Source organism: Bemisia tabaci, chromosome 8 (assembly GCF_918797505.1).
Source record: "Bemisia tabaci chromosome 8, PGI_BMITA_v3".
In the NCBI taxonomy this organism is placed as follows: Eukaryota; Metazoa; Arthropoda; class Insecta; order Hemiptera; family Aleyrodidae; genus Bemisia; species Bemisia tabaci.
The window spans coordinates 21,742,705-21,770,260 of record NC_092800.1 but is presented as its reverse complement, the minus strand read 5'-3'; the positions used below and the strand labels follow the sequence as shown (position 1 = coordinate 21,770,260).

The window sequence follows — 27,556 nt, the reverse complement described above, 5'->3', positions numbered from 1 at the left end:
TTCATCAATTCCTAGTCTGGGGAAATCTTGAATGTTTTTTATTTGTACTCTTGCTCAAGCAATATTGTAAAACTTCCTTTTGAAATTAACCAGATTATCGAAAACTTCCAAAGACACCGTTAGGCATTCTTCTTAGTTTTTAAGGACAATTCACAAAACCATGATAGTTTATTTACAACAGTTTTATTTTTAAAAAAAAATTATCAATTTAGTATGTTTTTTGTAGAAAAAAAATAAAATTAAACCTGAACAAACAATCTGAACTGTCAAGCCCAGCTCATGTAAAACTTTTCAATCAGCAAAAACAACAACTTTCATTCGCAATAATAATAAATAACATGTTCTGTACAAATAATCTTTAAGGTATGTGATTGTTAGCAAATTAGAATCAATTCGAGCAGGAGTAGAAAATGCTCACTTTTCTATCATAATTCCTCATTTACAAGTTGCTAATATAAATACACTATAGACGTAAAAATAACTGTACATGACTTGAAACTTTGAGTTACAAGAGTATCATAAAACAAAGTCAATTTAAAAAGAAAGAAATACTTAAAAAAGAAAAGGACGATGGAAGATCAAAAATAAATGGCATCTTGAGAATCTCTCTCTTTTAAACCAATATTAAAATGATGACTTATCTTGCGACTGTTCCTCTAAGGCTAAGAAATCTTACGGAATTGTCAACGATTAAAATTTTCTGTCTGCAAGGGCAGTGAGTTGAAAATTTGTGAGATGCCAGAGCCCAGACAAGAAAAATGTTGACGACCCCAAAAATTTTCAAACAGGCCAAAAAACTAAGACCTGAAACTGCTATTTAACGAGTTGAGGTCAGATATTGACGGATTCTCATTATTGGAAATTGTAAGAAAAATGAGATTATCCTCAATTTCTACAAAGCGGTAGATTAATCAGTTTTTGGTGAAGATCTGCCATTCAAGTTTGAAAAAAAAGAAAATAAATTATTCTGGCTTTTACTGACTTTTTAAGTCAGATTTGGTAAACAGAATTTTTCTTGTAGAAAATCATAAAATTAAAATCAGCAGAAATGGATTGAAGTACAGTAGTGTAAGGCAACGTGTCAACACCAAGAATATCTGATGACATCAGTGTCATCGTGATTCAAGGAAAGAGATGATAAAATCAAGGAAGTTCGGTAATTCATACTTAAGACAGTTATTGGATCTTCTTGCATTTGAATGCTTACTTCCGTCAGAAAAAATCTACTCAAATCATAATTTGTAGCATAATCAAGCAATCAATCAACGACAAACACAACTTAAATTGGAAAAAACAAGACAGGGACAGCAGTAAAAATGGAGACATTTCGAATTTTCGGAAAACCATTGCACATGAACTACATACTTTCAATCGATAAACATTACTGCCCGCAGTTTAGGATTAATTTTTTCAGGCACTTTAATACCTGGATAATCATCTAGAGGACTTGATAGGACTCCAATTAAATTAGCCATATTATGTTACAATTAATTAAAATATTTGAACCTGCCACGATAATCCTTTGGTAAATTTTCGATTAATTTTGGTAAAACATTTTAATTAAGGTCCAGGTTTCATGCTACCATAGGACAGGTCAACCGATCAGTTGAGTATTGAAAATGAGAAAAAAAATATTCACAACTGAAATTATGAAATTCGAGATTTCAGAAATATTTATCTGGCGGGTACTCAAATATGTATGATTGAATGCCTCAATGAGACAACCTCAATTTAAGAGGCTTCAGCCTAGGAAAAATATGCACATCTCAGTTCTAATATTTCAAAAGCGCAAATTTTTCCATTTCAGGGGCACAAGTGTTCATAATTGTACGAAAGAGGTCAATTAGGAATAGGACTCCACAGTTTAGTTTCAGAACAAACATTTCAGACAACCTAAAACTAAAGGAGGGATTGATAAAGTGCGCATTGTGGACGAAACTTATGACATTCGCGAGGCTTAATTTAAATTTCTTCTCATCACAGATGAATACAGCAACCTGCTTGCAATAGAATTTGAAATAAATTAATTTAGAATCTAGTAGAGGCTAGTGTGAAAAAAGTGCTTAAATATGATAGGCGACAAGTCCAAATATAAAATTCTGATCATGCAGTGCACTGTGTAAATGAAAAGTAAAACGAAAATGAATTTTGTTAAAACTTATAGTGGCGCTTCCGAAAAGATAATAGAACTCATAAATGTTGCCAACACAAAAAAACTTAAGCTCCTTCATGCAACAGCTTAACTGGTCTCATTCATAGAAATTTGTTTAGAAATCTACATAAAAAAGGAACTTAATTCAAAACGATTCGAACACAATGTCATCCATTTCAGAGCTCCTGCTCACTTAACCTTTTTATATGACTTTGTCTCCTACATATGACTATGTGTGTTGTAGCAGTTCAAGCTCAATCGAGATCCTGGTTAGCTTTTCAGTTCAAAGAATCGTGCTTCATTTGAGGGAACAGATCATTCATGACCTTTTCCAGATCGAGTGTTTTGTCTGTTAGATCAAGCGTAATCGTGACAGGTTTCGAAGTAGAGATGTCTTGTTCATGGTGCTTGTCCAGATCAATGGTTTGGTCCGGCAGGATCTGCGTAACCATTACGGGCATCACCGGAGGGTTACGTCGAGAACGAGGCTTTCTGGCAGGCTTGACCGGATTCTGGGTCTTTTCTGTCACGTCTTGTGCGATTATAAACGGCTTTGAAATGGAGATATTTTGAGACATCTCCTCTACTAAGTTGAAGGTTTGGTTCGACAGGTCCTGCGTAACAGTGACAGGCTTTGAAGGAGCAATCCGTCGTACGCGCGGTTTAGTTGTACTCTTGTTCATATTGAAAGTTTTGCCTATTGGGTCCTGTATGATCGTAGTAGACTTTGAAATAGGAACGTTTTGTATGTCATGCGTTATTATAACCTCATCAAGATCAAGGGTTTGCTCGTTTAGGTCCTGCATAACTGCCACAGGCTTTGGAGTGGAGATACATCTCGCGCGGGGCTTGCTTGTAGCCTTCTGCAGATTGTGGGTTTTGTCTGTTATGTTTGCCGTGATCATAACAGGCTTTGAAATAGGTGTTTTTCGTGCACGAGGTTTACTTGCGACCTTGTCCAGATCTTGCGTTTGGGCTGTTAAGTCTTGTGTGGTCACGAAAGGACGGTGCTTATGGTTTCGCTTTATGTGCTGCTGAAGATTGCCCTTCTGTGCAAAAGCGGCACCACACTCAGGACAGGACCATGGTTTCTCTCCAGTATGCCGTTTCATGTGCATGACAAGCGCATTTTTCTGATTGAACGCTTTTGGGCACTCAGTGCACCTACAACAAAAAAAAATACATTGTTTGTTGAGTAGGAGAGTACATTAGGGTACAGCTTGTTTCAATAAATTAAACTAATGAACTTGAAAATTAACAGAGCACCCTGCCAAAAAAGTTCAGTCTGTGTAAAAACAAACAGTGTAGGGCAATTTTTAATTTGATCAAATTTCAAAAGTTCTGACACACCTTTAAATTCTTACAAGATTTTCTACAAAAAAACCCGGTTTCTTTTTGATAGGTTGTTTTAGAGAGGTTATTTTCTCATTCAGCAATAAGAAGTACTCTAGATCGGTCCCATGTAAACACATACAAGAAATAATTTTACCTTCCCGTTTAAACGTAAAACAAACGGATAAGATTTACATTGGGTCAATGGGCAGCTTTGGTCGCTCATTTGAGGATTCTTTGCTATCAGGAAGAATAAGATAAAGTCTCAGGTATGCCAAGGGTGATTGCCAATAAATTGTTAGCTGCTGTCACCAAAAATGACCTTGATTTAACCCAAAATGTCTCACTTTTCTAGAAAATCGAATTTTTTGAAAAAAAAAAGGGGGAAAAGGACAGCGTTTGTAAGGGAAAATATTGAGTTAAAAAAAAATCTAATTCTTACATACTTCTTGGGTAGAAGATTGATTGAAAAAGCGTTGCACTAGGAACAAACGGATAATTGATTGTAAGAAGAAAGAAGGATGCTTGGGAAATAATATCGTCTATCATGAACGCAACTAACCTGAACGGACGCTCTCCAGTATGAATGCGGACATGCCTTGTAAGCTGGGATAGTTTCTTGAAACTTTTGCCACACTCGCGACAGGTGTGGAACGTTTGCACATAGACATTTTTGTCTGCATCAGAGTTTAACAGAGAGAGAGGTTGAACAACAAGTGAGTCTTTGGTTGCGATGATTGTGTCTGAGGAAACAATATTATCCTCTGCGATAACTTCAGTTTCTGAAGGGATTTCGGATGTAATTACTGTATCCTGTTCCATGTCATTTGATATTACTATGGTCTGCATACCATTGAGAACATTCTCATTGAGGTTTAGCGCTTCTTTTTTCCCATTTTTCATGTGCATGAGCAAGTGAGTCTTGCGGTGGCCAGATGTTCGAAAACGTTGACTACAGATTGGACAACGGAACGGCATAGCTCCTAAAAATCAATGAAAACAAACTTCAGTATAAGAAATAGTTAATGAATTCACAATCCAAAGATGAAGGCTCTGGCCAGTTTCTGTTCTGCTGAAAAATACAAACAAGTCGACCAAAAAGGCACGAATCAGACGAGTAGTTTTTCACAAATTCACAGAGCAAAAAATTAAGAAGTAAAAGAAAAAAAAACCCCTTAGAAAAGCATAAAATTGATACTAATGCACAGTTTTTGCACTTTAGATCATTTTATTTATCAAAAATGCTGGGTTTTGACCCAACCTTATTCTTTAGTTCAGTCTTTAGGGTTTTTCTTTAACTCAAATTTAAGCAAGCATCACAAGACATGAGATGTCCTTTGTAAAGCTGGTTATGAAAGCCATTTTTTAAGCTAAAATGGTCAACGTGATCGAATCATTTTGAAACATATTTTTACAGCATTGTTGAACAATTATAAAACCACTCGTCGATGTACCATGCAATCCTGATGTACGTTTCATGGACGTAAACAAGAGGTAGCTTCAGCGTTACAGTAACATATCAATGGCTTAAGTCCGCAATCACATATCTCGTTTGCGGTGTCTGGAAATCTCGGCCTCTGAGATATTTTTTAAAAGAGAACAAATTGACATCATTCCTTGAAGTTTATGCAGAATTGTCTTCACACAGAGAAGAAACATCACGGCAATTTCAAAGAAATGCCGTTGAGTAGTTTTCCCTTTAAAAAATAAAGTATGACAGGAAGTCTGCTCCATCGCGAACCAAGTTATGTGATCGCCGACTTACACCGTCGATATGTGACAGTGGTTTAAAGCAGCCACATTTCACTGGTTTCTAGCATTTTTTCACAGCCTGAAAGAAACTAATGCAAAAATATATATGAAATTAGAATGAAAGGATTTTGAAATCAAAATCAGTATACCTGTGTGCAACCGCATATGAACTTTCAAGCTGCCTTTTGTCGCAAAATGATAGCCACAAACATGGCACGAGAAGTGTTTTTTGCCAATGCTGTGTGTTTTTAGATGGCATTCAAGCGTGGATTTAACAGTGAAGCACTTCAAGCAAATCTGACATTGGAACGGTCGTTCTCCTGTGTGGATTCGTAAGTGACGGATTAAATCACTCGGTTTGCGGAAGCTCTTTGGACAGTATTTACATTGGTGCTGGTGCATTGGCTCTTTTTCAAACTTCTCCTCTGGCTCCTAGAGAATAAAAACATTATACATCCAATAAAAATGTAATATGCTGTCACCATCATCCTTCAGATAGAAAAGTACTTGAAAGAATGGATCTTAGTTCTTGGAACAAGATTTTCTTTTAAGATTTTTCACACGTTAGACTGAAAATTTAGTATTCACTATTCAAGTCTTTGATAAGAGCAATCTCGATGCAAGATAGCAATCTTTTCGTTTATATGCTTTTGATTTCAGCTTGGATGTGATCGTTTTTGTCAATTTTTGATTGATTGCGCTAAAATAGCTCAACTCTTACTTTCCACGGCCATTGACGAACAACCATTTTTGAGAAAAAAATTAATTTTTGAAAATTTAATTTTTACTGTCAAAATTTGTGGTACCACTTTAAAAACGCTGTGAAAAATCTCGTTTTTTTGACGATGCATAATGGACATATTTTAGTTTTAATGACCTAATGGTTTTAAACTTTTGCTCAAATATTAAAAGCTGATTTTTAGTTAACCTGAAAATTGGTTTGAGTGTTTAGTTTTAGTAAAAAAATGACGCAAAGAAACCTTGTCCGAAGTGATACATAGGGGGTGAATTGAGACATGAATGCAAAAGAAATGAGTTAAAAAGCTGCTTTTAATTAAATACCTTGATGTCATTGACCCGATCTTTCTCTGCTATTAGAGAAATTAAGACCTTTTCTGATACAGAGGAGACCGTCTCCGGCTGAACCTTGGCAAGTTCTTTTCTCTCATCTTCCGTCAAAACTCGCGCAGCACCTCTTTTCCATCTTGATTTTTTCTTTGTTGATGATTCTAAATTAATGATTGTTTGAAGGTTTAACAGGTCATGTGTTGTCACCAATGAACTAGAAAATTGAAAAATAGAGACTCACTGAAAAGCTAGAATTATGCATACATTGACGTAAACCTAAATGCTAAAGATTACAATCAAGATTAAAATTATTTGTCCTGCATAGGTCACTTGCGTTAAATAGTCTGATTTCTGTAAACAGAAGTTCAAGAACACTGGCAAAATTTAATCTTTGAGAAATATGCATGACATTTAAATATTTTCTCAACTGTTGCAGTTTAGAAGAAGATGGGAACTTGAACACTCGATTGTTCTCTAAAAATTTCAAAAACTATTACATAGCATGATGATGCTCTGAGATGGAAAAGTTATTTTTCATCAGTTAATTCCAACTCAGCATTTAAAAATTCCTAACGGAGCTATTGCTGTTTTTCAGCATTTCTCGGCCCCCTGAATGCATATCCTAAAGTTTTACAAAATCTCACAAAAATAAAAATTTTATGACATTTAATGTCATGGAATTGTTTATCTTAGCCCGTTCAGCCACTTCTTGTTACAGATTTATCCTCTGGTTAAAAAGCATAAGAGCAAGCACTTCCAAAACAGCAATGCTTTCCACCGGTTTTTTAGCACAAATTTGGATAAGGGTTCTCTAAAGATGTTAAAATTTTACAGGAAGCATGGACCAAAAAAAGGAAGATTGAAAATTGTAAGGAAAGAGGCTAGTTTCCTCATAAACATATCTTTTAGTGGAAAGTGCTCATGGATTTTGGTTATTTATTACATATGATAAAATTTGTGACTCATTTTGTCTAGAGCTCTATGTTAATCTACAGAAACATCTCCTTCCATTACGAAAAGTTGAAATTCACTTCAATTATTATACTCGAAACAGTGAATATTTTTAAGATACGACAATATAAAAAAATCCTTACTGTTGCTCATCGTTGAGTGTTTCCAAGTGCGTCTGGAATGCAACACCCGAGGGGAATTCTTCATGACACACTGGGCACTCGATCGAGAAATTTATGCTTGCTTTTGTCTGATCATCCCTATTCTCAGTACCACTGTTATCTACATGATAAGATCCCGGTGCTTTTGACTTGTACTGTAACAGATTTTTTTGTTGGAAAAACTGTTAATGAACAAAAATGTAATAAAATATGCTCTCATGTATGATCACTCTTAACACCTCTAAAATATCCAGAATAAATGTTGATTTAAATGAAGATACAATGAAAACTCTGCTAATGTGTTAAAAATTGAAATTGGTGATGTTTTTTTGGTTAAAATTAAATTTTAGTCTTCTTCAACACAGTAATATATTGGTACTGTATACATATAATGAGAAATATTTTTACAAATTTCTGAAATTAAATACTTTGCATTTAATCAAACTGAAGGAGTTTGAAATCACTCTTAAATCCGTCCCATGTGAACCATTCTATCTTTTGACTGGATTAATCATTTGAACCTTAGTTCAAGGCATGGCTTAAGGCACTGTGGACTGTTAAACGGGTCTGCAGTTCGAATCCCTGAGACACAACAGAGCTTTAAATTTATTCTTTTTTTCTTCCCACCGTATACGGAACTATCTTTTTTCCAGATATTTATACAGTAAAAAATTGTTATCTGTTGTATTAATTACAATAGATCAAGTAAGGAAATTTGGCTTTTCAAGTGTTCAAAACACCGCATTTTCCCCATTTTTTATTTCTCTCTTCATTATTCTACTTGATCACTTGCTAGCTCAAGGGGCAGATACACCTGCGAGCTAGATGCGCGTCATGAGTAGCGAGTAGGCCTGCGGCCGTGTTCGGCAATCTTCGTAGCCAATCAGGTCGCAACTCGCCACTCATAACTCGCTCGAAGTAGAATTGGATCCTACTTTTTGGGTCAAGATGTGCGTGTAGTGCGCAGGTGTATCTGGCCCTTCAGTCCATGACTGCGGTTATTGATCAGAGTAACATGGTAGTTGATTAAAGAAGATACACTACAGGTTTGTCATGTCTCTTTAAATGCATTTCCCCTCGATTTCTTTCTTTCTTTCTTTTTTTTAAATTGACAGCAGTATTATTAGATCAATTAATCATCAATCTAATAAATGATCATAATTCATTGAATTAACAAACAAAAAATATGAGAAAAAGTAAATAAAATAGTATTGGCAAAAGTGTAGTCAGTTCAAATTAAAAAATTAACCATAACATTACTGATAAGAATGATCAAAAATTATGACGGATCATTAAGATTCAAACTGCAGACCTCTCGGCCAGTGTACGCAACTTTGAGCCACTACACAACCTACTTCAGCCCTGAAACACGAAGCACATTGTTTTGCCACTTCGACAAGTGACTCTTTGTGCCAATTTCTTCTTATTTTTTGGGGGTCTCCCATGGCCTATTCACAAAAACAGAGAAAAAGGCGTCTAAAAGATTTGTATGAAGATACTTTTGGCCACACTCTGATCGAAATTTCAGAGAAATTTTACAAGACCTTCTCTTGAGATATTCCTATTAGATGTGATAAAACTTAATTTTGTACAGTTTCTTTTTACTTACTGATTTTCGTCTGCCTACTGGCCTTGATTTGCGTCTGCTAGTTTTAGCTCTCACTGTCTTCGAAGACGACATTAGTTCAGGTTCTGCTGACAGTATCGGAGCAAAAGTCGTGATTGATGCGGCTGGATCGACAGAGGTCCCTAATACTGATGTTATGGGTATTCCAGACGTTACCACCACAGGGTCTAGAGTTGTGTGCACTAATCTATGCGACTCCAGATCTAAATTGCTTCCGAAAGTGGAATCACACACTTCACATCTGAAAAAAAAACGAAGTTTAGAAGGAATTTATGCTTAGAAAGACAGTTTGCATTTTAATAGTTTCTCACCTAAATGACACACTGGAATTCTATTTGAAATGGGAACAAATCCGCATAATATAATCAGTGTTCGAAACTCACCTTAGAATTTCAGGAGCCATGTGGCCCATCAAGCTCAATTTTCAGGGGCCATTGAAGATTTTTTAGGGGCTAAATTGACTTTTTGCCTATATATCACAGCGCATTCTGTGAACCGTCAGATGCAAGATAATTTAGTTACAGAACTAATAGCTGTAACCTGTAACTTTCAAAAAATCACCGAACAGAAAAATTAGGAATTTTTTTTTTTTGGGGGGGGGGGGGCACTTTTTAGGGGCCACGTTGGCGCAGAGCTTTCGTTTCTTAGGCGCCACAATCGATTTTTTAGGCGCATTTGGCGCCTGTGCCTGTGAGTTCCGAACACTGAATATTATATAACATAAAAACAATAGAAATTATAAGTAATATAAGGAAAGTTTTTAAAGTTTGTTAGATGGAGAGAGAGAGATCTCTCTCAAGGCAAACCTGATTGCGGGCTACTATGGAGAACTGCCTGACAACGCAGCAAATTTGAAAAAGCTCAATACAAACTATGCAGGCTGCACACTTTGATAATCCAGATTTTCCTGACTTCTAGAGGGAAGAGGATAATCCATAATTCAAAATTACTTTAACTCCCTCACAAAAGAGTTCTCTCTAACATCAGTCTGTTATTTTGTTGGAGGAACCTTTTCCTCATCTTAAGAGCTGATAAGGAGTTAAGCAATTATTTTTGAACAAACAGAAAGAGAGGAAGAGACAGAAGAGGAGAACCACTTACCTAAACTCATTTATAATTTTTATGTTTTGAGGCAGGATGTTGGTTACTCCAGAACTGGAGGAGGTAACGATAACTTGATTGAGTCCTGAGACAAGTTCATCGCTGGGAATCTCTATTGACGAAAAGACGCAGTTGTTGAAAGATCGGTCGAAATTGATGATGGTTTGACAGGTCCCTTGGTCTTTGTCTAATGTAACCGCGCTCACATTTCCGCCAAACAGCTGCTGATTCAACGAGTCCTCGATTTCTTGCAGGCTTTCCTAAGTAAAATTAGAGGAAAAATCAGAATTCAGTATACATACTTTGTGCAGCTTCAAGAATAAAAAAACCAACCAATCTATTGCGTAATTTTTTCATAAATGCACAGTTTTCTCTCAGTCTCATCAAAAATTTAGAAGGGAGATCGCAAAATCTTTGGAAAATAGGACGTCCTACTAAAAAATCTATTTATTCTCAAATGTCCTGTTACTTCTTAAGACAGCCAGCATTTACTGCTATGAATGAGAAAATAGAGAGATTTGACCACTTTTCAAGCATCCTCCTGATACTTAAGCACTTTCAAGGTCTTGAAAAAAAAGTCAAAGAGAATTCTAACTATCGCAGTTTGAGGATCTTACTTGGGATAGGGTTTGTCCAGCGGATCTGTTTTCATCAGAGTTGATGTGAGCTTCGCAACCACTTTCTTTGCTAGTCTCAGCATAAACAATTTCCTCTGTTATCTTCTCAGCTGGTTCTTCTAAAAGCCTAAACTGACCTTCAACACCACTGAACACAACATCTTCTGAGGTTAGTTCTTCAGTTAAACTATACACAACATCGTCATAGGTTGTTGGTTCATCCTTTTCTGCAGATTCTCCTTTCTTTTCTATTTGGATTTCCTGGCAACAGAAGGTCAACAAGATGACAAAAATAAATGAAAAACGATCATAGAATAAAATTATACCGTTTTTAAACTTTGGTTAACATAAAAAAGGAGCATTTGAATTCAAACAGTGGCTCTTTACCGTCAATTTTAGCAATAAAACATATAGACTTAAAAAAAAAGTGGCCGTAGACAACAGCAAATCAATATGTACAATTAATAATTTTCGCTTATCTGTAATTTAAATTATCTTTGGCACACTGATGAGGTGTTTGGGAAATGCAGTCAGGATTTCAATGAAAAAAAATAACAGAATCGCATTGACTCATAACAGTAAAACTTTTAAATTTTCATACAATGGGTCACTAAACCATGAACGAATTTTGACTTGCGAATATAGTTTTCTGAAGGAAAATGATGCATAGAACATGATGCGCACATTAAAAACGCGAACAAGTAACTCAATAACCGAGAAATGCGCAGTTCAAATCCCTTAACTTATACGCAAATTTAAAACACCCCGGTTTCGCGCCGCACCGAATGATGTCATCTGGCACCAATCAGAAGCGGGCACGGGTTTCCACGACATCCGTCAAATGTCTATCTACTCTTCGTATATAAGAACAATACTAAAGTCGAAATTATATCTTTTGAATTCAAGACTCGAATCTCATTCACATGTTTGCTGTAATAAACAAGCAACAATTCCACATTGAAATACGTTTTATTTTAACAAACATCGGAGGAAAATGAGAGAAGATTGCGATATGACTATCGCAATACATCAACACCGTCAGTTTCCCGCCATTCGGGTGCATTTGAAATGTCTTGCAGTTTTAAGATTTTTCCAAAGCGGTTTTCTCCGCAATTTCGGCTCCATAAAAATGCGGAAAAATCACCATGTCATCTACTCACATAGTACTTTTAGAATATTCAATAAAATAAACAAGGTTTAGTGACCCATTATGACAGAGCTCTTATTATTCAGCCAACATCTGGCAATGGTTTTCATATTAGCCCTTTCTTGTTGCATTTTATTTGGAGTTCTTACGACTCACCACATCATTTCTGTTATTTTTCATAAATTTAATTTTTCTTTGGCATGTTAAATATTATTCCCTGGTTTCTGCTGCATGCTCTACAATGACAATAATTTATCACAATCTATATGATTGGTTTTTTGAGTAATTCTTTTTTTCACAGAAATGATCATTTTTCGCAGGAAAAAAAATTTTAACATCGAGAAAGGCTTACTTTATCAAAGCGATGGGTTTGAATGTGCTTTTTACAGCTAGCGATGCATTTATAAGTCTTCTGACAATGGGGACAAGCAAACTGGTCATTTTCACTATGGATTGCAGAATGGCGCCTCAAACTTCCACGAGTAGAAAATAATTTTCCACAATCACTGCATGAGAAATTTTTTATTCCAATGTGTGATCGCGCATGAACTCTCAAAATTCCAGCAGTAACAAATGACCTTGAACAGAAAAACATTTATTATAAGAGTTGTAATGGTCTTTGCATCCAACAAAAAATTTAGTGTATCTATACGTTGAGGATGAACTATATAAAATGATTTAGTCCTCAACTTAACATTGCACATCTTAATTCATTCTTGGACTTGTGTTTAACCAAGTTATGGACGTATCTTGCCTTGTTCCTTTGATTTTAGAGGGCACAAAATTTAATGAAAAATGTCTTGCTGATAAAAATCTCTTTCTCTCATTTTTGTGGAGACATTTGGGCTCTATACATTTTTAGTTGACAGTTTCTCGGCGTTTGTTTCTAATAGGTTAAAAAAGTACACTGGAATACAGCACAGCACTTACTTTAAATCACTGCAAGGCCTTTACGGTTGCCTCTAGGAACAGCGCTTCATGATCAGTTCAAAAGTAGACTTTCAAGCAATGTTACTACAATACACTAGCAACAATACTACAAAACAACAATGCAATTTGGAATTACAATTCCTGGCTCAATTTGGGTACAACGTACATGCCATCAGTTTTCTTATGCACTTAAAGTGTTTTTACGGATGAGCCAGAAAGTGTGGTTCCAAATCGTAAAATGTAATCCATTTGTTATCACATGCTATAGGATAGTTAGTTGCATTGAATATTCAGAGCTGAGGCAGATACAAACCAAAATTCCTACCATTTTTGTAGTGACAGTTGCGAAACGCAGTTCTAGTGCTTATAGGAAACAAGCTGAAGTCACTTACTTTTTGCAAATATTACATTGGAATGGTTTCTCCCCTGTGTGTTTCCGCATGTGTGTTTTAAGATGTGATGTCTTGCTGAATCTTAGATTACACTCAGTGCAAGCATATGGTCTATGTGTAGCGGTAGTCTTGGAATCTTGTTTCTGTCCCGACTGCTTTGTGGAGTCAAGCTCTGTTAAAAAGGTCAATTTTTGCGGAGCAGCAATTTTCTCTGGTCTGTGATCTAAAATCTTTGCATGAATGATGGTAGGTATTTTGGATGACTTGAGTTTTAATGGAATATTTTCATTTGGCTCGTTTTCAGATTTGATGGTTTCGGATTGGACCGTGATTGCACCAACCCCCGAATCTGCAGATTCTGGAGGCCACACTGCTGCCTTACCCCATTCACTTGGTGACAAATGAAAAGATCTAAAACAGTCAGAGTTACATTATCATTTAGCTAAAAAAGCAAAAAATACGCAAACAAGATAGAATCTAATTTTAAAGTGCTGATTACCATTATGATTAATATGAGAAAAGATAAATACATTAGAAATGTATCGAATAACGATAAGGACCAACGCAAGGTCTATTTCTGATCTCACACATTACTGAACTTACTTTATGATGCAAATTTAAAAAAGTATAGAAACAGGGGTTTTAATTCTTTTTAAAACAAAAAATTAAAAAAAGTTATTCAGATCCAGTTAAATATTTTTTTTAAAATTATATTATGATTTTTAGTTTCATCTAATTCATTACGATTTTTAGAAAATTTCAAAATTAGCACATCTACTATGTACTGAGAGACACATGCAAAAGTTTCAAAATCGCATGAGTTGGAGGATACTCATGGCAAAAGTCGAAAAAAGCGTATCTCAGATTGCAACATTGAAAGTCTCCAATCATGTCTTATATTTGTAAAAAAGAACTAGCAGATAGTTTCTATTGACATTTTCTTCACTCATTCTACATATGATAATTACACGAAATTGCAAGGAAACATTCTGATTGGTTTTCCTTGAAAAGAATAAAACATAATTTACGATTTTTAAACTTTGAATTTAGTCATCGATATTTCATGATGAGGTTGAATTTTTCATGTTGTTACAAGAATGCCAGAGGACAATAAAAACTATCAGGATAGTATGAGAGACAAGACGTCGATTCAAATAAAATCACTTACGATTTATGTAATTTGAGGGCTCTAGGATTTGAGTATGATCTAGGGCAGTAGCTACAAGAATAACTCTTTCCAATGTGTGTTCTCATATGAGAGCTCAGGGTGGATCGAACCGCAAATGCTTTATCACAGAAAGTGCACTGAAAAGAGAAGAAAAAAAAAAAATCATAAGTGATATTTTTATCAAAAAATTTGTCAAATGAGAGGAAAAATCTACTTGAATCATATCTTAATTTTTCTAAGGCAGCTTCAAAATGTATGTTCTTAGCTGGATCAATTTTGGTGACACAATACAATGGCACACCTTTTGAAAGAGGTTTTCACTTTGGTTAAGAAACTAACTTTAGTCTATCATCCTTCATTCAAAGCAACTCTAATTTTTTGTTTGGCCTTACTCAAACAGGACACAAGTAGGTTGAGATTACCAGACCACATGCTGTTTTCCAATTTAAGAAAATATAAGGAGTTCCTTAGTGAAAAGAGGGCTTATCAACGTTTATGCTGAAACGCACCTCAAAAGTAATTAATTTTCGTAGACCTTCCAAATTAGCAACCACTTGGCAAAAAAGGATTACCTGGCAAATTTCCCTGATTTGAGTAAAGATATCTCAGGAAAAAAGGAACCATGGATTTGTGATGGGTGTAATTTTTGAGCGCAAGAATTTCAAAAGTAAGAGATAAAAATATCAGATGAGGCAGGTCTTCATACAGGAATCTCATCATTATACTACCTACTAATTGAGAAAATTAAACAAGTTTACAAATATCTTTTCAATATTAAAATGCCTTGGAGTCAAAATGTTTCTAAAAACTCTGAATCTGGATACAATACAACCACACACACACACACACCCTCACCCTCCCTCATACACACAAAAAATAAAGTTTAAGCCTCAGAAAAAGAACTTGATCGTACTTTGAATGGTTTTTCATGAGTGTGTGTTCGGATGTGTCTGATGAGGTCGGAGGGCTTCTTGAATTCTTTCCGACAAAACATACATAAGTGCCATTTCACGCCTCCTGAGCGCTTCAGTGTCAATTTGGTTATTTGCCTAAAAGCAAATGGGAAAAAATGGAATTAGAATTATTAGAATGATCATTTGATAAGTATAGTGCTTAATTCTCAGACGAAAACACCAAATAACATAATTGGAAATTCAAAATTCATATATTTTGAAAAGAAAATTACTCAGTATCACAGAAAAAAAACTGATGAAGAAATTAAAATACTGAAACTGATTCACGAGGACTAAGAAACGAAAACAATATTCAGAAACTCACAAACTGTCAATTGATCATACAGTCTTGGCTTCTTTGATGACTTTCTAGACCCTTCTAATTTATTTTTAATATCTTTCCCTTCCACCTAAAAATATTGTCTGAAATAATGCCTGAGTGTTTGACAGGAGGAAAATGACTATGTGGTTGGATTCACAACTCTTCAACATTTTTTTCCCCAAATAAGATTTGAAGGGGTTTTTTTACACAGGGTATTTAGTTTAAGCCAAAAATATCAGTAACTTATGAAATACAATCATGAAAAAAATAATGACTTACATTTTGTTATTATTCAAGACTGACGTGTGCTCAACAAAAGAGGTGTTGTTGGAATCAATTTCTTTCTTAATGTCACCAGTTTGATCCACCAGTTCGTAAGGACCATCTTCACTTGCAACTTCAACTTCTACAGACATCAGCAAATAAATTAAGTATAACAGGTGGGTAAAATAAGAACTGTACAACTAATATGGACAAAAGTCAAACTTCAAATCCAAGAAATTTCAGAGGACCAGTAAAAAAATTTGAAAAATCCAAAATTTAGTAACTGGATGATAATCAAAAGTTAGTTATAAATTCTTAGAAGAGTAAAGTATTCCTGTTTTATTATTTCAGATGATTTTGTCATGGGAACGGAGCGTCTTCCCATGATATTACAATCGTTCCGTTGCTTACGGCTATGGGATTCCCTATCCTCTGCGACCTTGAAGCGTTTCGCCATCCTCGGATTTTTGGTGATTTTCCGTTGTATTCCATAAAACCATATGTATTTTTTAGCCATCATTGTCTCTACTCAATGTGTTTATTCTAAAATCGCTTTCAGCGAGTGTTTTTTCCACCTTGAGATTCGTGTCTGACTGGTAAAATCTAGCGCAAACCACGAAGTTCCGATTTTGCAAATCTTTTTTTTGGAGTTCTGATTGTTTATTTTTCGCCATCAGTTTTCTTTCGTTGGTGCAAAAGATCGCCTACCTCGTGCTCTTGAAACCGCCATTATCCCACCTCAATTTGACAAAATAGAAGTAAAGAAATAATAACCTCGTACAAGTGGAAAATTGCTCTGGAGACTCGTTATGACAAATAAGTCAAAATCAGACTATTGATTGATTGATTTAATTCATGGATACGCAATATTGCCTAGCTCAACTGCCGCGTATCGCGAATGCATGCTGGATGAACCTCGAGACACATTAAAACAGTGCAACCATGGCACCTAAGTAATGCGCTAGTTCATTTCTCTCCATATCCTAGAAAAACAGAAGCTACAAAACATGCTCAAGTACAACTCTTGTGATAATTCCCGCCCCATCGTCCGAGTCATTTAAAAGCCTTATATTTTTCGATAGCTGACGTCGGTCCGGAAGCCGATCGAATAACCGCTCCATCGTTTTGGTTAGTGCGGCAGCAATAGGCGAACGAGTTCGATACCCGACATGGAGTTTGACTTTTAATGTTGTATTGAATGATTTTAGACTAAACATCAAAAAATAATTAATACTAATGATAAATGTACGAACATTTTCTCATGAGTTAATATGTGAAACATAAATACTGGAATAATACCTCCTTCATATAATCAGCCACATGTTCACCCAATTAATGTGTCTATTTTCTTTTTTCAATATATAAAGTTAATTTGCATTCAACACGTATCGTACATTAAGCAAAAAGTAACCTATTGATACAAAAAAGAAAGACATGAAATTGTATGTCTAACTTTCCAGTTGTTTTTTTTATCATTTTAATTTTTGTTTTTTTTTTTGTTCTTTTTTATCAATAGAACAAATGACTGGACTACAATCATCTGTATCTCTGAAGACAAAAAGCTAAGTGGTTTCCTTGCGCATACAGAAATACTAAATATTCATCCTTTATTATAATCAGGAGACTGTTGATCCCCAAATATTGATTATATTTCTCTGTCCCCAAATTTAAATGATGGTATTTTCTTTTTCAATAAAATTAATTTTCATTCCACCTTCTTTAAAGCAAATATTTTCTCTCAAAACCCAGCAAAAAATAACAATTTATACCTACCAAAAAGTAAATAAATAATAAATAAATAAATAAATAAAAAAATAAATAAAGCAATGACATGAATAAATAGTAGTACACATCGAACAGTCTGTTAACATCTATTTGAATAAAAAAAAATGGCAACTTAGAACACATAGTCACTTATGATGCGTATTCGAGACATATGGTAGAGTAAAATATCATACTTTTACGCCGAAAAAACGAACTGAAAGTAAATGCGTTAACTTCCGAAAACCGATTACATATTCCAACGAAAATAAATAATTGTAAATAACAGCTTTCTTTATGCAAAGAAAAAAATTAAAAAATGTAAAAAAGAATGTCGACACTAAATTACATAGCGCCCTCAATTCTGAAGATACTAACAAACGAACGGTACCTTAACATTTCATATCCAAGAAGCAAAGTTCCCATTACAATTTGCTATCGCTAGCGATTGCAAAAACCAACTTGTTTCCCTTTCTTTTTAGACACATATTTAACAACGTTCACAAGCACAAATGCAAGAATAAATCATGCATGCTCGTTGCAACCTGTAAATGTACTTCATACTTTTTCTTTTGTTGATGCAGGGTTGATCGTAGTGCACCCCGAAACGGGGTTGATCGTAGGGTTTCATCTGTTGGCATTGAGAAAAATTATAGCCTGGCGTAGCCAATAAAGGTTGCGCTGCAGTCATTATAAAAAGTCGTACTTAGAATACGAAGAGTTACACTAGATTTAAAAAGATTTGAACCAAAGATATTATTGATGGAGAAAAATTAAAAAGAGAGAGCTAACTTACCGGACTGTTCCAGCTTTTTCTCTTTTTCACCCTGGAAATGGGAAAACAAAATATTTTAATCAATGTACCTATCATACAACAGAAACAAAAGAAACCAAATGCACAATACAAGACAGTCTATTAGTGTGGTGTACATGCCTGCTGAATTTAATATAATTTATCTTCTAAATTTTATTTTGCTATTACATTTGTGTTCTGAGTTCAGCTTTCATCATCTTTCTCTATTTCTTTTTATTATATCTTTAAAGACTCATCACTTTGCTCAAATAGAGGTAATGGCGCTGAAAGTATTTTGCAAGAGTTGCATTCCTTATTTTTAGCATTCTTCTATTTTTTAATGTATTACAGAGGTTAAAACTTGTTTCATGGGCCACACGAAAAAAGCAATTAAAACACTTAAGGCAAATTATTAATAATTCATTTCTGATGAAAATTTTGATGAAATGTTCTATAAGACATTCAATTTAAAAAAACTATGACAGGACTGATGTTGTCTTCATTGAAATCTTTCGACATAAAACTTACGCGAACTGATGAATCTCGGTGAGCGCGATTGACATGAGCATTAAGACTGCCAACTTTGCGAAAAACACAGGCACATTTGTTACACTCATACACCGTTGTTCCTGATGGCGGGATTGCGTGTAATCGCTTGACATGACACCTTAAATTACCTTTAAACATAACACAGAGAATATTATCAGAATTTAAAGTACTTACAATCAGCTTCAAACCAGCTCATAAATTTATTTGAAATAATCTTAAGTTTAAGTTCACTTTTTACTGTTAATATTTGAGCAGTTGAAAGTAGAAATTTTATATTTTCTGCATTTGAAATTATATTCCTTGCGACAAAAAGTGGCAGATGAGGGACAAAGTGAATGACTGGTTTGCAGGATAGTAAAACAGGTGCATTACATGGCATGCATTGGTTTATTCAAACAACTTGGGCTCACCAAAGCCAATCAACCCTTACACAGTGCACCAAAATGATCAATTGATTCAACCCCATTCTCATTGCTATCCTGGCATGAACTATGGTCAACAAATGAAGGGGGGCCCAAAAAAAAACTAGGATTCTACTGTAACTCGGCAATATTTCAAATTTCTGAGTTTCATTGCCAGGAAATATACCTATGTACTAAAAGGAATCGCTCATCAAAATATTGCTGAGTCATGACACTTTTTGTTTTGTTTCGGCGAGACTTAGCGTGAGCGGCAGATGCTCTTTTACCCTCCAAAAAGTTGCCTGGATGAGACAGAGAACGTTTTTAAAGACTTTTTAACCTTTGAAAAAAAAATCGATAAATCAATAAATAAAATAAAATCAAATTGGAAATTCTGACCTACTTCTCTAAAAGTTGAAAAAGTCATACATGCAACGAGTTCCTTCAAAATTTCAAGGACAGATAAGGGAAACCCCGTTTTTATTTTTCCTTCGGGGAGAAAAGGAAAATAAAAAATAATACCTTAAAACAGCATCCATGCATACATGATATTTTCCATGCGTTTTTTGGTTGGGCCATGAATATTAAAGTATCATTTGATATACTTTTAAATGCAAGTATGATTAAAATTTTACCTTGGTTCAAAAGTTACTGAAGGAAAGTTGAAAAATTACCTTTTTGGCTAAAGGTTGCTTGACAAAAGTAACATTTGTACGGTTTTTTTCCATTATGCTTGAGCATATGAATTTTCAAGGATCCTGCTTGACTAAAAGCTCGAGGGCATATGTTGCACTGAAATGAGAACAAGAAAAATAAAGACGTATTATTCTTTTCATGAATGTTAAGAGAAGTTAAGGTACGTAAATGGGTTGGATTAAACAAATTGATTCTTCTGTCAATTGAAAACGGAGCGTAAAGTTAAAAAATAAAATCCGGGTTTCTGTGAATCAGCGCTTTGATGCCATTGCTGTGTCATTTTCTAGAGGAGCAATTGCAGGTGTTTGAAATTTTTAAAAAATAGAAACTAATAGTTGAGTTCTGCAAGAAGATAAAGTCTACAATTTTTGTTTCATTTTCCAATTCCCAGATTTTTCCTTGACTTGTTTGGGTCTTTCTTGACTCCAAGATTTCTGAATTCCCTGACTTTCTCTGAATTTCAAACAAAACTTTCACTTGGATTTTCCTTCTCTTAATTATGCTCACTTTAGCTGAACTTTGGACAAAATTATCACTTTAAAAGATTCAAATTATGGAAAAAGGCACTAGGAAGTTTTTCTCTCTAAGAAGATGTGCTTCTCGCAAAATTCCCTGGCTTTCCTTGTTTTTTCCAGGTCACTGTACATTTCTTGACTTTTCGGGTAATCCAGATCACTAATAAATTAGTAGAGAGGTTATGGAATACAATTTAGATACCTTGTATGGTCGTTCTCCTGTATGTATCCTCTTGTGCCTGAGTAATTGACTAGGTTTTTGGAATTGCTTTTCGCAGATGTCACACTTGTTCCCACTGTAACCTTTTGGCCTGAGGGAACCTCGTCTGTACTTCTTGGAGCTAATTACTCTTTTCAGCTGCAAAAAATAAGAAAGAAAAAAATTAGGGTCAGACTAGATTCCATGAGAATGGCCCCTAACACTCAAAATTGACGTATTAGTGCTACTGTTCATTGGAGTGTTTTAACACTGAGTCTGTCAAACTTCATAAAAGATAAATATTCACGTACGCGACTATTTTTGCATTAAACTGATGAATTATTCTTGCTCTTTTAAAATCCTCTAGAGAGGAAACAACAAGACACTCCTGTAACAGGCATTTATGTAGTATAAAAAGGACTTGAACTGCCACTTGTCTGAGGAACCTAGCTTCCTTAATATCTCTTAAATTGTGAATCTTAATTTACACATATTGACAATGAAACTACTAGACTACGTATCTTGTTGGCAGTGTTTAAAAATCTCAGCTCCCATATTTTTTATTTTTTTTTTTTTTTTTGAAGGGGGACAAATTAATATCATTCCTTGAAGTTTTCACAAAGTTTTCTTTGCACAAAGAGGGAAAATCTTGGAAGTTTTCAAGGACTGACATTGGGTATGTAGTTTCCTGTTTTAAAAGAATAAGGTGCAATGTCGCAAACCAAGATATGTTGTCTGATAGTTTCACCATCGATTTATATTTATAATGAAAATTTAATTACATAGTTTATTTTATTATGGTAGCCTACAAGATTTTGGCTGTGTATACCAACTGTCTTTTTTATACTGGATGAAAAGAGATGAAAAATTTAACATAGCAGTGCTTGACAATGAAACGAGGTTTAAAAAAAATTGAAAAGAAAAAAATAGAGGTAAAATTTCAAATAACAAACCAAAACGTTTCTGATGGTTACCCAACCATTATCAATTGATAAATTAAAAATAAAATGAAATAATTACACAGTAAAACAGCAAATCAGAAGATTCTTGGTTTGGCACAAGACAAGAATTGATACTGGATGAAAGTAGCTTTAAGCTAAGCTACCACAGTCCTCCTTTTCTACAGAGCACTACAAGTAAAGAAAATGAGTCCTCCTAGAGAATAATCATCTGTCATTGACTCAATTTTATACGAAATGATAGCAATAAAAACTTCAAATTTTTACATACTGTGTAATGATTCTTCATGTGATCACGGAGAGACCCAGCAGAGTTGAACGATCTTTTACATTGTTTACAAGAGTATTCTTTTTCTGTGATTTTCGGCTGACGCCACTCAGCTTCATGGACCATAAGATGTTCGACATAGTCAACCTGTAAAAAGACAGAAAAATATTGTTAGATCATGAGAGACAAGGATATTTAAATTATAAGTACTGTTTTGATATCTAAAGTGAAAATTATTAAAATTAACGTTCCCATCAAATTTAAAGTCCAAAAAAGCTACGGTCAAACCTCACTAAGTTAGAACTTGCTTAAGTCAGAAACCCTGCTGACTCAGTAATTATGGCTTGGCTCTGCTTTTCCGTTTTGCCGATACCAAGTCCGGTTGACTTCATAACCCCACCAAGTCAGAATGAACTCATGGTCCCCATGTATTCCAACTAAGTGAGATTTGACTGTACTGTTCAATATGCACGAAAGCTGTCAACTTATTGGAAACAGCATGTCATGCCCAAAATATGGAGCGAGTTGACCCAGTAAGATATAAATAAAAATAATCACAATTTTAACCAGATGCACAGACATTATTGGTTACATCAATAGCTAAAGCTGAAAAATATGTACTCCACATTGCAACATTGTGAGTTTCGACTCATATTTCTTTCTTTCAAAAGAAAATGAAGCAATGTTTTCTAATAAAATTCTCTGTGTATTTTCCCACTTATGTAATCATGCCGAAACAAGCACACAATATTGCAAGGAAACATTTTAATTAGTTCTGCTTGAAGAATAATTCAAAAGGAAAACATTTATATAAAAGCAGCTATCCAAGACTCTGACTTGTAACATGTCACAGACCTGGCTGTAAAACTCATCTCCGCATTCTGGACAGCACAATGATTCCTCCTTCTCATGCACCATGATATGCGCCTTCAGACTGGCTAGCCTGTTGAACTTCTTCTTGCACTCAGGACAGCGAAGCTCCGCGTCTTTTGTGTGAATCACCTCATGCAGTACCAAATTTGAAGCGTGATTGTATGATGCTGAACAGTCCTTGCATTTGAATGGCTTCTCGTATCTGTGTGAGCGTTGGTGAGACCGGAAGGCATGGAGCATCACAAACTCCTGGTCACAGATATTGCACCTATATGGAGGTCCTTTCTTCTCAGATTCTAAATTCTGCTGCGCTTCTACTTCCACAACCTAAATAAAGGCCAAGAACAGAGTGCATTTAGTAAAATCTGGGGAAAATTTTTGCAGTTGCACACTTTCAGACTGCAACAGAAGATTGTCTGACGTCACTTTTGCATGAAAAGTAAATGCAGGAAGCAAGATGACAGATCTTCTGTCGCAATCTAGAAGTGCATAAACTTAGTTGCGCAGACTCTGTCTACATTTGCAGTCTCCTAGAGTTGTATCTACCTCCAAAAATCAAGGTGTCTAGTAACATATTTAAAAAAAAAAAAAAATTTAAATAATATTGCAAGATTTTTCCAAAACATAAAAAAAAATTAAAAATCTTCTGTAAAACTTCAGAGGTATCATTTGAGGTAACAATTTTTGAAATTTTTTTTTCTTATTTTTCTTCTTCTTGTAGGTAAATAAAACCTTGCCCTGACTTGGTAAAAGAATAACTGGTAAACTCTACGATATCAGCGACTGACTCATGAATCCTGGCATCATATTGACCCGTAAAATCTATAATTTACAATCATACAATATGCAGGTTACATAAACATACCTTGTTGACTGCGCTAACACTGGGCTCAACTTTGGTAACTGGCTCTGCAGGGATTTCTGGCACTTTCGGTGATACTATATTAAATGCTACACTGGGATTAATGCATATGCTTGAAAGATCAATGGAACTTATATCAACGCTTCCATCAGGAAGACTTGGCAAGCTGATCAAAGTTTGTTTGTCTTGAGGATCGCCCAGAATTTCCAGGTGGCTGTTTAAGCTCAAGGATTTTTGCATCGTTGAGGCTGGTGGATTGGTGAAAACCAGCTCTTGGTTATTGAGAAGAGCCAGCTGACTAGAGTCAATGTAAACGACGGGTGCAGGAGCAGCGACAGAGGCGACAGGAGCCAAGTTATTTTTGAGATCGATGGCAAGGGGGTCTGCTGTCGGCTGTTGCGTATCTTGCACGAATGCAATTGGAATACTGAGGTAAGCAATGCCATTTTCGTCCAATAAGATGTTACCCTCTGAAATGAAAAAAACGAGCGTTTATATGGTTGGAAATAAAACAGATAAAAAAGAATGGCACCTTTGATGTAACTTACAGTATAAAGCTGTTGTGCGGCTCATGGGGATTTGCTTGGCGTCTAGACCTTAGAAATGGTACTGCCGAAGTAACATTTTTGGTAAACTTGACTTTACAACAGCAATCGACGGTGTAAGTCAGCAATTACATAACTCGGTTTGCGACGTCGCAGACTTCCTATCATACTTTATTTTTTTAAACGGAAAACTACTCAACAGCAATTCTTCAAAACTGCCCTGATTCTTCTTCTTTGTGCGAAGAAAATTCTGCAAAAACTTCAAGAAATGATGTCAATTTGTTCTCCTTTAAAAAAATATCATAGAGGCGGAGATTGTCAGACACCGCAAATGAGTTATGTGATTGCCGACTCACACCGTCTCAGTGTTCTCCATGCTAAGAACGAAGACTTAATTTTCTGTAAATGAAATGGAATTCCACCAGACGCTCCTTATTCACGATGCTAGAGATTATGTTTTTGTACTCGACCATCAGATTTGTCAAACAGGATATGGGTCCATATTATGAGAGACAAGTCTACAGGGTAACATTGTAAGTCAAAAGGAGTGCATTGAAGCTCACTCATTGTAAGTTGTAAGAAAGTCTTATCTTGTCTTTTATACTCATCAATGATGACTTATAATGCATTCAAGTAGGTTCATCGGTAGAATTAAGGGGTAAATTAAATACAGTAATTTAAATAAATACCTATGAAATAAACTATGTAAAAAATTCAAAATTCTTAAATAAATTAAGACGTATAACAAAGTGAGGAAATCGGTAATTTTTTGACCAACAAGCGTAAAATTTCAGTTTAAAACTAAAAATCTCATTACAGAGGGAAAAAGCCAATTCAATCAGAATTTTCCCTCAAAGAAATATGCTGTTTGGTTCAGCACTAATTAAGACCATTCAGGAAGGCAATTTGTGCTGCATTGATGATGGGTCCAAATAGGCTCAAAACACTTCTGCAGCTTCGTTCTTGAATGGTTGTACCTAGTGCTGCACCAAACGGGGTATTTCTTTGAGGAAAAATTCTGCTTAAATGGGCTGTTTTCCTCTGTATTGAGATTTTCAGTTTTAAATTGAGCTCTTGCACACATTGACCAAGAAACTATCAACTTTCCTGGGCGTCAAACCGCAATCAATTTACATAACAAAGTAAATTGACCAGAAAGTAATTTTGGAATATTAGTGTTGATCAAAGGCGGATCAAATATTCAGACAGCCACCCCTTGAGCCGCTGGCTTATGGGGACTGGCTTTGCAGGTAGTTATGAAATCAAAATTTAAAATTTGTAATATATGAAAGAAAGGAAGAAAGAGAGAAATAAATAAATAGATTTGAGGGTATAACAAAGAGTGAGCTCTAGAATGAGTGGTTTTTCACAATACAGAAAAACAAGGCTTTGCCTTTCTCTTAAAATTTTAGGCACCACATTTGCCAGAAAGCTTTCAACTTTTTTAGTCGCCTCAATGACCAAGCCCTCTAAACCCTAGGCGCCAAAGCCCAATTTCTGCGCACATGGCACCCAGGGAACGCAGAACACTGCAGAGGAGGGAAACAAAATTATTTGATTGACAAGGGAGGTAAGTAGATAGTACAAAATTTAGGGGTATTACCTGAAACTGTTGGTAGCGTATTGACATTAGCAAGATCAACAATGACTGGAAGATCGTTTCCGGAGATGAGATCAGACGAAAATGAGAACAGTTGGCTCTCACCCAAACCCAGGTCAATAGTTTGGGCCTCCATTCCTCCCTAAGTTTTAATTCTGTAAAAAAAAAAGGAGGATTATAGACATTATAATTTTATTTCTTTCTGAAATAGATATCAAATTTGATCATAGAGCAAAGACATCAGATGTTGAGACCCATGTCAATCTCTGATTACTTCCAAAACAGCACCACTCAACAGGTTAATACATGCACTCAGATGGCACCACTGATGGGTGGTGTGGTGACCTAAACAATACTTGACATTTGTCTCAACATACGATGTCTCCGCTCGATAAGACACTTCATTTTTTCGGATTTTGATCATATACTTGATGAGCTCATGCTTAGTATAAAGATGGACTGAAAAAGGATGTAGACAATAACTTAAATACTTCCGCTTTGGTGTAATGAAGATGAAATGTGCATAATTAGTAGAGGTTGGTAGGTGGACTGGGTGAGGGGTTGACAAGATGGACCAATTCATGATTGCCTAGGATATACACATTGCTACGAAGCTGCCTATGTAGTATGCGATAACTATAGTTAGATTTAGTTCAAAATTAATGGATACAGCACTTGCAGCGTAAGCTGTACCTTGTAGCACCTCATCCTCTACAGAATAACATCTGCCAGTTTAGGTTGCTCTAGAGATCTTCACCGGATCAGATAAGAAATGATAGTTAGAGCTCGCGCATCGTATATTGAGACGAACGTCAAAGTATTGTTAATGTTACCACTCATCAGGGGTGCCATCTGACTGCATGTAATAACCTGTTGAGTGGTGCTAATTCAGAGCTAGTACAAGATTGACGTTTGTCTTAACATACAATGCTAGAGCTCTATCCTTACCAATACCTCAAAGCTCCACAGAGATCGAAACCATGTTAACTTTCATTCCAGCATAGATGGATAGAGGATTGGTGTACAATGCAGCACTACCCATTAATCTCGCTGAGCCTTCCACCTGTTTCATCCTGTAATCAGTTGTGACCAGCAGCGTAATGACAACCATCGCCTGAGAAATTTAACGTTATTTGGCTTGTGCCACTTGGATACACAAATTGGAATATGTGTACCTCTGCGAATACTTACTCGTTTTTTGTCAGGTTGTAAATTGGACGGCCAATGAAAACGGAAACCGAAAGCATTCGGTTTCTTGATGTTTCGGGTAGAAGTTAACCTCTTCCACTTGCGTATCAGCTGCAACAAGGCACGACACACAAACTGTTAACTTCACTTTGAAAATCCCCGAAAGGTGAGAAGCCATCACGGCTGAGCAAAAAACAGAAGGGGGAGCACATTTTGTTTCAAAAATTCTGCACTAGAATGAAATACTGAAGGCAAACGAAAACTCGCAGGAAAATCTATCGCTATCGCCATAACGTTTGTTGATATTTGATTTAAGACTACAGTGTTGCCGTTCTTAGAATAAAGCAATGGGAAGTAAGCGTTTTGAAATAAATAATATTTACACAGTTTTGCTGCTATGGTGGTGACAT

The 27,556-nt window shown here is 35.5% G+C and overlaps 1 protein-coding gene across 1 annotated transcript; it reads right to left on the bottom strand.

Annotated features, from left to right (window-relative positions):
• Positions 1 to 167: 167 nt before the first annotated feature.
• On the bottom strand, positions 168 to 27,485 carry LOC109032582 (uncharacterized). Its single transcript, XM_019044795.2, has 22 exons — positions 27,150 to 27,485; positions 25,962 to 26,113; positions 23,817 to 24,283; positions 22,934 to 23,278; positions 22,082 to 22,225; positions 20,855 to 21,010; positions 20,116 to 20,233; positions 19,020 to 19,168; positions 18,495 to 18,525; positions 15,953 to 16,079; positions 15,312 to 15,447; positions 14,399 to 14,535; positions 13,231 to 13,641; positions 12,261 to 12,486; positions 10,762 to 11,022; positions 10,145 to 10,404; positions 9,026 to 9,284; positions 7,399 to 7,571; positions 6,299 to 6,518; positions 5,386 to 5,668; positions 4,047 to 4,467; positions 168 to 3,316 (listed from the first exon to the last, which is right to left on the bottom strand). The coding sequence occupies exons 2-22, from the start codon at positions 26,092 to 26,094 to the stop codon at positions 2,431 to 2,433; spliced, it is 5,343 nt and encodes a 1,780-aa protein (XP_018900340.2). The 5' UTR covers positions 26,095 to 26,113; positions 27,150 to 27,485; the 3' UTR covers positions 168 to 2,430.
• Positions 27,486 to 27,556: the final 71 nt, after the last annotated feature.